This window comes from Lycium barbarum, chromosome 4 (genome assembly GCF_019175385.1).
Source record: "Lycium barbarum isolate Lr01 chromosome 4, ASM1917538v2, whole genome shotgun sequence".
In the NCBI taxonomy this organism is placed as follows: domain Eukaryota; kingdom Viridiplantae; phylum Streptophyta; class Magnoliopsida; order Solanales; family Solanaceae; genus Lycium; species Lycium barbarum.
This window is the reverse complement of record NC_083340.1, coordinates 29,813,514-29,826,498: the sequence shown is the minus strand read 5'-3', so window position 1 is coordinate 29,826,498 and position 12,985 is coordinate 29,813,514. Positions and strand designations below refer to the sequence as shown.

General features: G+C 37.0%; 1 protein-coding gene across 2 annotated transcripts; it reads left to right on the top strand.

Annotated features, from left to right (window-relative positions):
* The first annotated feature begins 548 nt into the window (after positions 1–548).
* Positions 549–8,948, top strand: LOC132635759 (cytochrome c oxidase subunit 5b-2, mitochondrial-like). 2 transcript variants are annotated; one of them, XR_009580732.1, is made up of 7 exons: positions 549–730; positions 783–862; positions 2,750–2,800; positions 6,113–6,179; positions 6,348–6,427; positions 6,561–6,709; positions 7,613–8,948. XR_009580732.1 is itself a non-coding variant. In XM_060352270.1 (6 exons), the coding sequence occupies exons 1-6, from the start codon at positions 589–591 to the stop codon at positions 6,612–6,614; spliced, it is 474 nt and encodes a 157-aa protein (XP_060208253.1). In that variant the 5' UTR covers positions 549–588; the 3' UTR covers positions 6,615–7,245. The 2 variants fall into 2 exon arrangements, 1 of the variants encoding a protein (XP_060208253.1); XM_060352270.1 differs by lacking the exon at positions 7,613–8,948 and having other exon boundaries at positions 6,561–7,245.
* Positions 8,949–12,985: the final 4,037 nt, after the last annotated feature.

Here is a 12,985-nt window from a genome sequence, read left to right as displayed (position 1 = left end):
AACTGAAAATCTATTTATACCCTTGATTTTAAAAAGATGAATATTTTCTGAGACATGCATTTTTCATACCTCTTAAATACGTAGTAAATGACTATATGTTAATTCTCTCTATATCAATTTATATGACACTTTGTTTTTCGAGATTCAAACTTTTAAATTTTGAAATAAAATTTACATATTTGAATAATAAATAATGCAAAAAGTAAAGTTACAATAACTAATAATTCAAAATATATATAAGACATGAAAAAATTATGGTCGACAAATAATTCATTTGACCCTAGAAATCGAACACCGTCATATAAATTGAGATGAAAAAAGTAATAATATGCACTAATTAAATATCTACTCTTTAAATATGAAAGCTATTTACATTTGTTCTAATTAATTTTTTTTTTGTGTTTATTGTTCTATTTTAAATTATCTTAAATCTGGCTTCGGTAGAAGAACGTTATTTTGTGTACGATTTAAGAAATTAATATATTATTATATTTGTATAATTGTTTGTTTTATTAATAATATAAAAGGGTATCAGGTACACACTATACTTGCCATACCCCCCATTCCCAACTTGTGAAAAAAGGAACAATGTGGAGGAGAGTATTTTCATGGCAGCTCCAACATAGAGTCCCCAAATGGGGCGTTATTACTTGTCGATCTCTCAACTCTTCACCTTCTCCCTCCGCTACGACGTCGTTTCAGCAACCCACTACCCTCTTCTCCGACCCCGGTAATAATTTGAATTTAGATTTAAAACCTAATTGACCTTTGATTGAGCACAGAGTTACTACCGAAGAGAGTTGAAGATTTTATGCCAATTGCTACTGGACATGAGCGTGAAGAACTTGAGGCTCAACTTCAGGTATTAGGACTAGTCTTTCGTTTGGATTTTACCTGCTTCTATCTCTACTATTTGGTTTGGATTCTGAATATAATTTTGGTTATTGTATAATGTAAACTTAAGCATCAGCTTCAGAAGCCTATACTCATTTTTAATTAAACGTGAAATTTATGTACGGCAAAAGAAGATTGATTTTGGGGGACTTACCCCTAGGGGTAGAGAGCTTGCTTCCGATAAACCCTGTCTCAAAAGAAAAGAAAAATCCCAAGCAGGATAGAAAGGAAAATAACGACAACAAAATAGCAAGATAAACAAAGCACTCAAAGTAACATGTACTGGTAAAATTGCGGAAAAAATACTATATACTAGGTAAGACTACTAAATAAGGAGTAATTGAGAAGAGGGGACTAGCTCCTGGCTCTCCCTCAAAAAAGTAATACAATACACTGCTACTTACTACCCTTTTATCCTAATACCCGACCTCCAAATCTTCCTATCTAGGGTCATGTCCTCAGTAGACTGAAGATGCGTCATGCCATGCCTGATCACCTCCCGCAATTCTTTTTTGACCTACCTCTTACCTCTCCTAAAACCTGACCTCTTTACATGTGCCTCCGCACAACTCCTCTTCACATGCCCGTACCACCTCAGCTTTGCTTCCCTCATCTTGTCCGCCACAAAGGCATCTTCCACGTTGTTATGTATAACTTCGTTCCTAATCCAGTCTCTCCTCGTATGCCCGCACATCCATCAAACACATCCTTATCTCCGCTGCCTTAATCTTCTGAACGTGTGCGCTCTTGAACAGTGTAGAGCTTACCACCACTCTGAAGAACTTACCTTTAAGCCTTGGTGACACATTCTTATCACAAAGTACCCCCGATGCGAGCCTTCATTTCACCCACCCTGTTCCAATACGATGAGCAACATCATCGTCAATCTCCCAGTTTCCTTGGACTATAGACCCAAGATACTTGAAACTTCCTCTCTTGGCTATGATCTGTGTATCAATCTTCACTTCCACCTCTGTTTCATATTTTATGTCACTGAACTTGTACTCCAAGTACTTAGTTTTAGTCCGGCTTAACTTGAAGCTTTTAGATTCTAGCGTCGGTCTCCAAACTTCCAGCCTATCGTTAACTCCACCGTGCGTCTCGTCAATCAATACTATGTCGTATGCGAATAACATACACGACGACACATCCCTTGAATATGTTGCATTTATTCGTCCATCACTACGGCAAATAGAAATGGGCTAAGGGCTGATCCCTAGTGCAACCCCCTCATGATCGGGAAGCGTTATGTGTCACTAACCACTGTCCTTACTCAGCTCCTGGCTTCATCATACATGTCCTTAATTTCCCTAATGTACGCCACAGGTGCTCCTCTAGACTCCAAGCACCTCCATAGAACCGTCCTAGGAACTTTATCATATGCTGTTTCTAGGTCAATGAACAACTATGTGTAAGTCCTCTTCCTATCCCTGTACAGCTCCAACAATCTCCTTTCAAGATTAATGGCTTCTGTAGTTGACCGCCCAGCATGAATCCAAATTGGTTCTCAGAGATAGGCACACCCCTCCTCACCCTTACCGCGACCACCCTCTCCCACACTTTCGTAGGTGGCTTAGTAACTTGATATCCTTATAGTTGTTGCAATTTAAATAACACCCTTGTTTTTCTACAACAAAATTATCGTACTCCATCTTCACTCCTCGGGCATTCTAGGCGTCCTAAAGATGACATTAAACAACCCAATTAGCCACTCCGAACCTACTTCACCTGCGTTCTTCTAGTTAAGCACTTCTATTATTTTGATAGAACTGATGATTCTTTAAATCAGTTATTGAGTATTCACATTTTTCTAATATATTTAATGATGATTTGACTGGTTGCGTTTTAAATTCAGGGCAGAAACATTTTGGAGTTGAATTATCCAATTGGCCCATTTGGTACCAAGGTTAGTATTTGATCGACCTTCATTTTACATCTTTCATATGTTGGAGATTGTTCTTTGTGGTGTTCTGGAGGGTTAAGATTAAGAAATACAAGGAATGAATGTTTCTTAAAGTTGATTAATGATGTACACGACTATATTGTACGTTACTTGTACGAGATTATTTAGTATTTGTCTTATGGCCTGGGTAAGTTTGAGAATGGACCAATTAGGTGTTGGTTAGTCTAGACTAAGTAACCCGATTTAGTTGTAACCTCTTGATTTCAAGGGGAACACTAGCCTGATTTGCTGAGTCACATAGAAAATTCCTTTGGAGCCATTCCAATTTACACTGTGACACTGGCTGGTGCTTGAAGCCATGCCATAAAGTACATAGGATGCTCAACGAAGTGCTCCTATTTAATACTTCCTTCTTCTTTCTACTTCTATTTCTCTTGGTATTTCGCTAGCCTATTCTTAAATCTTTTAATCACTGGGCTCCATACTACTTCCTTCTTAGTGGTTGGGAGTGACTAAGGCTAAACTAAGAAAAGTAGTTGGAAGAGCTCCAACCCTACAATTGAGCACATTTGCTAATCTCTTAGGAATCATTTGGTTGCCTGAAATAGGGAAGCTAATTCCCCTCATTGAATTCAAGATAATTTTCGTACTTTGTTTAGTTGCAATTTTCCCTCCTTTTTAAAAAAAAAATAATACCCACATATATTATGCAAGAATCTACACATTATTTATTTATTTTATGCTTAGTAAAACGTGGAATAAGAATAGGTGTATTAGTAATGCGGGAATTAAAACTACTAAATGGCAAAAATACCCTCTCTCCTCAAGACTCATACGTATATCTTTTTAAAAAATAAAAAAAAGTTCAGAACTCTCTGAATTAGAAAGACGAAGACCTTCTGTAGCTCTAGTTTGGTGTTTAATGCTCCATTGATTAGTGCTAGACTGAGATTTCATCTTGTATGGGCATGCATGTCCATCTTTGGATGAGGTTCGTTTTATTATCAAAACTTAGTAACAAATGTATTTGAGAATGGCTACAAAATAACTTATTAAATTCCACCTAAATAGTTTGAAAGTAACTACAGTTTTCAAATAAAAGAAAAGCTAAAGAAGGTCACGGGTATAAATAGTAGGCAAAATTAAAAAATAAAAATAAAACTTATACTTTAAGTTATCCAATGTATACTTACTTTTAATACAACGAACCAAACATCCAACAAGAAATATAATAATCCTTGCTTTATTAATCCCTGTATTACAAATCCCTTTGTAACTAATCCCTGCATATCTAATCCCTGTACAACTAACCCCTGCATAACTAATCCTTCCACAACTGGTCTTCTAAACGACCCCTTAATATTGTCCACTTCACCCACCAGAATGATCTCACACTTCCTGAGGTTGATCTTGAGGCCTACACTGCTTGGTTTTAAATAAGAACCCACCTAAGATAATCAAATTGGTAAATTTCTGTGTCACAAAAAAACTAAAGTGTCATCATCAAACAAGAGATAGTGAAGTCCTCATTGTACAGTTCTGGCAATTGCTGCAGAGAAGCCCCTCAAGTAACACCCCTGTCACAGTTCTATCCGTCTTTATATACAACACTTCTATTACCGGGATGAATAGCATGAAAGATTACCAGCCCCCTTTTTCCAATCCCCTCAAGTTGCTAAAGAAACCCCGTGAGCTTTATTTTTGTGTGACCAGTGGTTTAAGTTTGCATATCAACAGTTATAACTTGCTACAACTTTTCGTTGGTCTCCTTTTTCTCTGAAACACCAGAACTAGCTGTGTTACATTTTCTGTGAACCTTAATCAGTTCAGCCTCTGCAAGTCAGGTTCACCTCCAAGAATTAACTGTTAATACAAAAAATATAGGAAAAAAGAAGCTCTGTAATGACTTTGATGGTGATTGACTTAGGATGGCTACTGCCTCAGTTCCATCACTATAATATTGTTTATGGTATCTAGAAAAGTTTGAGGACAACAATAATTCAAGGTAGATACCCAATCTCGCACCCTAGGTTGTGACCTGGTGGTCAGTGTAGATGCACACCTTGAAGACCGGGCTGCAGATCCAGTAGAGAAGAAAATACTAAGTGGTTTCTTCCCATTTGCCTAAGCCTTGATAGACAGAGTAACCCCGTACCTGTGTTGATGAGAGGTACCAAGTACCAGATAGAACAGTCGAGTTGCTAACCCAAACAATACACTCACCAAAGAAAGTATCTTGGTCTCTTTTCTTTTAGCAAAAGGATAAATATTTCATTAAGGGGGGTTTGGTTCACATACTAGTTATACGAGAATTATAATGCAGAGATTATTTATGCGAGATTAATAACGAAGGGATTGTTATGCAATGGTTACTAATGAGGAGGTTGTTATACATGAATCACTAACTTTGAAAAACCATTTTTGTCTTTAAATAGTTTATCCCCCACATTTCTAGTACATGTATTTTTTGTTCCACATTCTATCGCGCATAAAATATAACATAGATTCCCACATAACCTAATGCCAAATATTATCTAATACCGTCAACCAACATATGCAACGATAGATTTTTCCCCCTTACGTGGCGAACCAAACATTGCATCATCTTATGCGGGATTTATGGTGAGATTAGTTATTCCAAACGATCAACCAAATGAGCCCAAAAAGAAAAGCACTCAGGAGGTGCATATTACAAATATGCTTACAAAATCAATCAGATGATTAAAACAGTATTATTAACACCACCAAAATTCAACCAAACGGACAAAAAGTACAAGCAATTGTAGTTCAGCTGATGCACTTTGGTTATATCTCCATCAAAGCATCTTCTGCTCCGCTCGTTCCATAGCATTCAATACTGTTAGAGGGGTAGAGTCCATATTCTTCTAATTGGCTTTTGAGTCTTTCTTCCTCACCAGCTGCAAAGACCTCCTTTGTGTTCTCCGGAAAGATTCATTTGATATTGAACAGATTCTACAACTCCCTAGCTACCGACTACCGTACAATGTATGTGTAAGTGATTCACTGGTGCTGTATCCTTTTCACACAAATAGATCTACTGCAAATGACAAAACCTCTTTTGGCTAGATTATTAGGCTCTCAATCTTTTATTTCATGTAACTAACTTCCTCGAACATCGCAACTTCACAAGTGTACAAGTGGAATCTAGTATAATAACTGCCTAAATACTTAACTACCTTTTTTTCAAAGTCGTATTAAGGAGCACAACTTTCGAGCTTTACTCAGTAGCAGCATGCTGTAAGTACATTTTCTACCCTGGAAATAATAACTCAACCATGTTCCTTTGGTTTGCAGGAAGCACCTGCAATTGTTAAGTCTGTCTATGACAAAAGGATAGTTGGATGCCCTGGTGGTGAAGGAGGTCAGTTAGCTTCGCTTTTTCTCATTTTGGTGTTTGTTTTGCTTTGTATAAGGGGGACCTTTGAGCCTTCTTGTTCTCTTTCCCCTCTCATTTCTTCTGCATACAAACATAAATGTACTGGAGAAACCTCATTTTGCTGAATCTGCTATGGCCTTTTTGGTTTTACAGAAGACGAGCATGATGTGGTCTGGTTTTGGTTGGAGAAAGGGAAGCCTCATGAGTACCCCGTGTGTTCTCAATGCTTCAAGGTAGGTCAGAGGTCACCTTACTACATTCTGCAGATGCAGGCATCCTTCTGAAGTGTTCAAGAAACATTTTACTGATATTGGATTTGTCTGAAATGTTCTTACACATATTAACTACTTAATTTGATATCTGCAGCTAGATGTTGTTGGGCCTGGAGGGCCTCCTGATGGGCATGGAGATGACCATTAAGTTGAGTTATGGGTTTTGCCGTCAGAATAAGCTCATTTGAGGATGAGAAGAATATTAACGGGTGGAGAAACAATTGTTTCTTACTTCATGAAGAGGTTGACCTTGAAACTTTAGCTAGAGCATTTTACATTTAGATTGATTTTTGCTTCAATGGACTAGTCATACCAGAGGCTGGGTTTTCTTTTAACCCTTCCCGAATTATTCTTGAATAATGATTGGCTATTTTTTATGCCAACTTCAAATGTTCATCTTTTATAAGATCAAATATTTTATTAGCTCATACTACTGCAGTACCTTCTCTATTTGCATTTGACTATATGTTTTGTTTCAAGGCTGTGATAATCATTTCCATTTCATCACTGTAATGTTGTTGCTTTAATTGTCAACTGAGGAACACATAAGTGAAATAGGTTAAATTGCAAACTATGAGCCTCTTCTTGATATTTGTATTTGTGTGGTATTTTAATGCTCGTTTTGTTAAATGAACAGCTTTTGGTGTTCTGGGCCATAGCAACTGATTTAAAGAGGGTAAAAATGTCAAAGCAGGTCTTTGATCCTTTTAAGTATATCGCAGGATGTGTCTGCTCAATTTTTCTTTATAGAAACTTAGTATTTGGTGAGGAGTAAATTTTTTTTTTAAATCACCTTGCCCTGGTATCGTTATTAAGTAGCACAACACTATGGATCCAAGAGTAGTTTACTGCTCACTCAATGCATCATCAAACCTTAGGATTGAGGTTGGTATATTGGTGATTCATTTACTGACATCCTTGTTAGAATTATCAGTTGGCCTTTTGTCCTTGGATTGGTGTGTTATGAATTATCAGTTGGCCTATTGTCCTTGGATTGGTGTGTATTGTGATATTCAGACTGCATATTCTGTTGCTGACTATTTCTTCTGATTAAATTAACTATGTTATCATCGAAGTCCATATACTAGAGAATTGCCATCCATGTATTAGCAGAGACTAATGATTGTATTGGCTGGTTGTGCGAAGGAACTTTGTTAAATATCCTGTAGGTTGAGAATCCAAAGATTGGAGGCCGTCCGAAATTGTCATTATATAGTTAAATTGAAGGCCTGATGTCCCTTAGGGGTCCACAAAGGAGTTGAATTGTCTGACAGCAAGAACAATAACAACAAACCCAGTGTAATCCCTCAAGTGGGGTCTGGGGAGGATGGTGTGTAGGCACACCTTCCCCCTTTGTTGAGAAGGTTGAGAGATTGTTTCCGATAGACCATCGGTGAGTTGAATCATCTGAAAAAAGAAGAAAAAATGGCAAGAGCAGGGGGGACAATTGCTGAATGCCTTTCTGAATTGCAGTCTGAATCCCATGAGAATCGGCAGAAAGCTCTGCTAACCTTGGTTTCAATCACAAAGGTGAGCCCTCAAAACCGGAACTTGTTAGCGCAAGCAGAAGGTGCCGTTTCTACCTTGCTGAGCCTATCATCTATGTCTTTGTCATCAACTACTACACAACTTCTCGCGCTCTCCATTCTCTTCAACCTCTCGCTCAATCCTAATCTCAAGCAGTCTCTATCAGACATGGACAAAATCCTGTTTCTCAACTCAGTTATCCTATCTTCAACTTCAGCTGAACCAAGTAGGATAGCAGCTTCACTTCTCTGCAGTTTGGCAATGCTAGATAAGAACAAAGCAAAATTCGGGGTGGCTGGAACCGTTGAGGTTCTCATAAAGGCTATATCGAGACCACGAGGCCCTGCTTCCCATCACTTCCTGAGCACATTGGCTGAACTGGTGCTGTTTCACGGGAATTGCACGGTGGCTGTCCGAGCAGGGGCAGTTCCGGTGCTGATCAAGTTAGTTGAAAATTCTGATTGTGAGGATCTTGCTGGAACATCATTGGCAATCCTCTGCTTGCTTGCAAGGTTTGAAGAGGGACTAACTGCTTTGAAAGAGACAGACCAAATTGTGCCATTAATGATGCAAATTTTGAAGGGAAAATGCATGTTGAGTAAAGAGGGAGCTGCTGATATTCTACTCCGTTTATTCGACGAAAGTGAGAGATGCATAAGTGATGCCCTGAGGGTGCCTGAGTTTTCATCTGTGCTAGCTGATCTTTCTGTTAGAGGGTCGGTGAGAGCACGAGAGAAGGCTAGCTTACTCATGAAGAAGCTAATGGAAGCTAACATGGATATTGTTTATGGCGATATTGGCAATAAAACGGCAACATATTTGCAATGGTAGTCCAACATAAAGTCCGTAGATGTAGATTTAGGATTTAAATTTTGACGAGTTCAATATTTATGTTCTCGCCACTGAATTTATTGCACCTTTGGAATTATTGGATCAAAACTTAAAACTTAGTATTCTTTGAAATTTCGATTGTTTTTTACGTATATATGTTTCGCGGAAAAGTATATTGGGTTCAGTTGAATTTGTTAGAACCACATTGCGTCTGCCCCAGTGGAAAGGAGATTGAGTCCCGGACTTCAAAAATGGATAGGAGTAGCTAGAAGGAAACAATTGACCAAATAAAAGAACTCCGATGCTATTCTAGCAAGTTCTAAAGCTTAAGATATGTTTTTGCATGTTAGATGTTGTGTGAGTTACTTCAAATGTTCTTGTACACTTTTGTCCTTCAATCAAGCAATTCATGGAGACTTTTTTACCATTGGTATGTATGAGGTACAAAGAAGGCTGTCAGACTTCAAATTTTCTTGCGAGCCTGCTAGGTATTTTACATGCGCAACACTGTAGGACTCTAAGAGGGTAATTGGTAGTGGGTGACAAGACAATATTTGTGGCAAGGATCACCTTAGCCCTTGGGTTTTAAGTTAAATAAGAGTAATTAACGGCTTATATACAACTCAAATCTCACAAAGAAAAAGAAAGTTACCCACTTGAGGATAGAACTTAGACACAATTTTCAAACAATAAAACATACCTTCTACATAACTTAAAATATTAGTGATCCACCATATCACCATTTGACAAAACTGTATATAGAGATTGTTTGTTAAATAACAGGCTGATGTCCAATATTTTGCGTGAAATTTTGTAAATCGTGGAAAAACTTTAATTAAAACACAATATTTGGTATTTCTATATTTTCCAAAGTGGATCACTATGATTGAATGTTTAATTGACTTGTTTCCAACTCTAATGGTATCCCGTAGCCTATATAGTTGAATTGGAAATTTTCATAAATACAAGACCTGTAAGAGTTAATTATACAATAAATTTAGATATTACAAATTGTGCAACTAAAAGCTAAGAGTAAGGAAACTGTTATAAATGAAAAGCTAAAAATAAGGAGATTCCTTACATCGATAGTACCAGAGTTAAATGCATATCAAAACACAACAATCGTTTACCTCAAAAAGCTCCGACATAGTCGGATCCATGAACAAGTATATTATCGTATATGATATATATGTATATACACATATATTACATAATATTTTGTCCCTTAATCCCTGAGGATCCTGACTAGTAGCTCAGTTGATTGACTACCTGAAATGTCACCTTGTTGGTGAGGGTTCGAATCCCCACATTGTAATCCCTTCCCCATTTCCCCTTCCCCTACCCCATATGTAATAAAAAAAAAAGGTTTAAAAAATAAAATAAAAATCCATAATATGATTTTTGACACATATAAGTGTGTAATATACCACATCTCATTCAGTAATATACCTTTTTTTTGGTCAAAAAAAAAAAAAAAAAAGTAACCAGTAACGATATGTACAACTAGCTCTCGGACTAAGGTATGTTCTCAAAATTTACCACTAATAAGCTATTGTGACTCGTCTGAATCACTGAATGAACAGATCTAGTCTGATAAAACTTGGAAACCAATTTTAGTCTGTCTAAAACAGTCTGATCATCTGCAATGCCTTTGTCCTACCAAGTGCAGTTGTAGGATTATATCTCTGATTATTGCCTTGCTATTCGTCTTGTTGAATCTTCGACTATTTCTTTCCCACCATATGTGTGAAACAGTGGTTGCAAAGAAGAAACTCAAAAGTAACATCTTAAGGTCTCTTATTTTTTTACCTTGATTGATAACCATCCTATCTCATTCAATATACCTTTTTTATAGTTTATAAATTTACTTATAATAATATCTTTAGATATATCAATAATCTAAAATTACAAAATATATATTCCCGTTTTAATTTGTTTGTCTTAGTTTGACTCAACACAGAGTTTAAGAGAATAAAAAAGACTTTTAACTTTTGTGATTTTAAATTAAAGATGTGCTTAATGTACCAAAATACCCTTTAAATCTTATGATCTTAAATATGTCACGTAGGATGTTGGGGTTAAAGAGTTACTAAGTATAGATTAAACAGACTAAAATGAATTGAAACCTGCATATTTGAACATCATAAGGGCCATATGAATTTAAGTGCTTAAATTAGTGCCTTACATTTTTAGGATAGATCACTTGAAGAATAAAGTCATTTGTATATGCTTATCAGTTTGCTCAGAACTTTAGAAGTGATTTAATTACTTCTTGTGTATGTAAGTATTTTTGTTACTTAAATTCAGTTCAGATTTGGATAATGTGATCACATTCAGAAGGGAGAAGTAGCCAATCTCCCCGAGCACGAGTGTCACAGTGTCAAGGGTAAACTACCTCATGAATGCCACCAGAGGCCAGAGTCAGATTCTCTACACTAGCTGGTGCTAATTGATTGCCGGGGAGATGGGCTGATCCTACCCAGGATATGTTGCCAGGTCTTCACTTACTGTAAGGTCATAATATGATTGCAGGGGAATTAGGCCGACACTACCACATGCGTGTTGTTAGATCTTCACATACAATAAGGTCACAATTTGATTGTCGGGGAGATATGCATGTGACATGAACTTCACGTACGCACGGCTTGATAAAGTTCATTTAAAAGAAAAGTTTTGATAAGTAATTTCTTCAAAGATAAGCCAGTTTTTAGCTTCAGCTTTCACACTTTTAGTTTTAATTATGTGAATTGTCTGCTTTACATCTTGAATTTCAGTATCCTTCATAGGTACTTAACCCGTTTGAGCTTGTTACATCGTGCGACATGTATTGAGAATGTAGGTGACAAAAGCAGGTAAGTTAGAGGCAACTTTTATGTATGCAATTGGTGAGCTCCGTTGAGTACTCTTTCCAGCGGTGGCCGTTTCCTCCTGTCTATGTTATATTTGTGGACAACTGGTTTGTTTCCAGGAAATGCCGAAGACTTTGTATTCTTTTTTCAGTTTCATTTCACTAATTAATGTCATTTATAATATTGAGTTACAGTGTTAAAAGTACACACAACACATATTAGTTAAGGTTCGCTCGACGGATGGATGGCTTATATATAGGTCGGATACCAATTACTTTTCACCACAATTTGGGAGCCTGATTCATGCTCAAGAGGTATGTACCGATTTTATGTTTGATGGAACTCTATTAATAATGTTAAATATATCACATGGTCCTGTTTTACATCAACAAGTCTGAAAGTACTTTGAATTAATGCTCTGGCAGGTAACCGTAGGAAATCTATTGCAGATGATGGAATTAGTTAGTAGGATTAGATTCCACAATGTTAGCTTGTACCTAGTCTTACCTAATTATATCCGGAATAGTTAGTTGAGAATTAGTCAAGTTAGTTAGAGTTAGTTGAAGATGTGGCAAGTAGTAGTTAGTGGAAGCAGTATATGACAGCTGTATACAGCTGTATATTCCTGTATATATATCTCCTTGTAACTAACTTCAATGATATGAAATCATTTCTCATTTCTGCACATTCTCTCTCAAGCTAATAGCAGAAATGGATTTCATCTTCTAGATCAGATTTCTTCATGGTATCAGAGCTGCGAATTAATCAGTGATTCAAGCAGATTCGATCAGTTACAGTTTGTGTATTTGTGTGTTCAGAAACTGTGAAGAACAATGGTGAGCACCGATACAATGGATGATGTAGAGAAGCACCGTAATCAACCTCTTCACCTTCATAATTCTGACACTCCAAGGATACCTTTGACCACGATTCTGCTCAAATGAGTTGAAAACTATACAATATGGAGCAGATCGATGCTGCTCAATCTGAGAGCTAAGAGCAAAATTGGATTTGTCAAAGGAACCTGCAAAAAGAGTGATTACAGTAGTGATTTGGAAGAACAATGGGAGAAATGTAATGCTTTTGTCCTATCATGTATTGTTCATTCAGTTTCAAAGGAACTCATGAGTGGGATCATGTATGCATTAGATGCAGCAACTGTGTGGGCAGATCTAAATGAGAGGTTCGACAAAGTTGATGGATCTAGAGGTTACCAGTTGCATAGAGAGATATGCACAATTGCACAAGGAACTTCATCTGTTTCAGCTTATTTCACAAGGTTGAGATTGCTTTGGGCTGAGTTTGATGCATT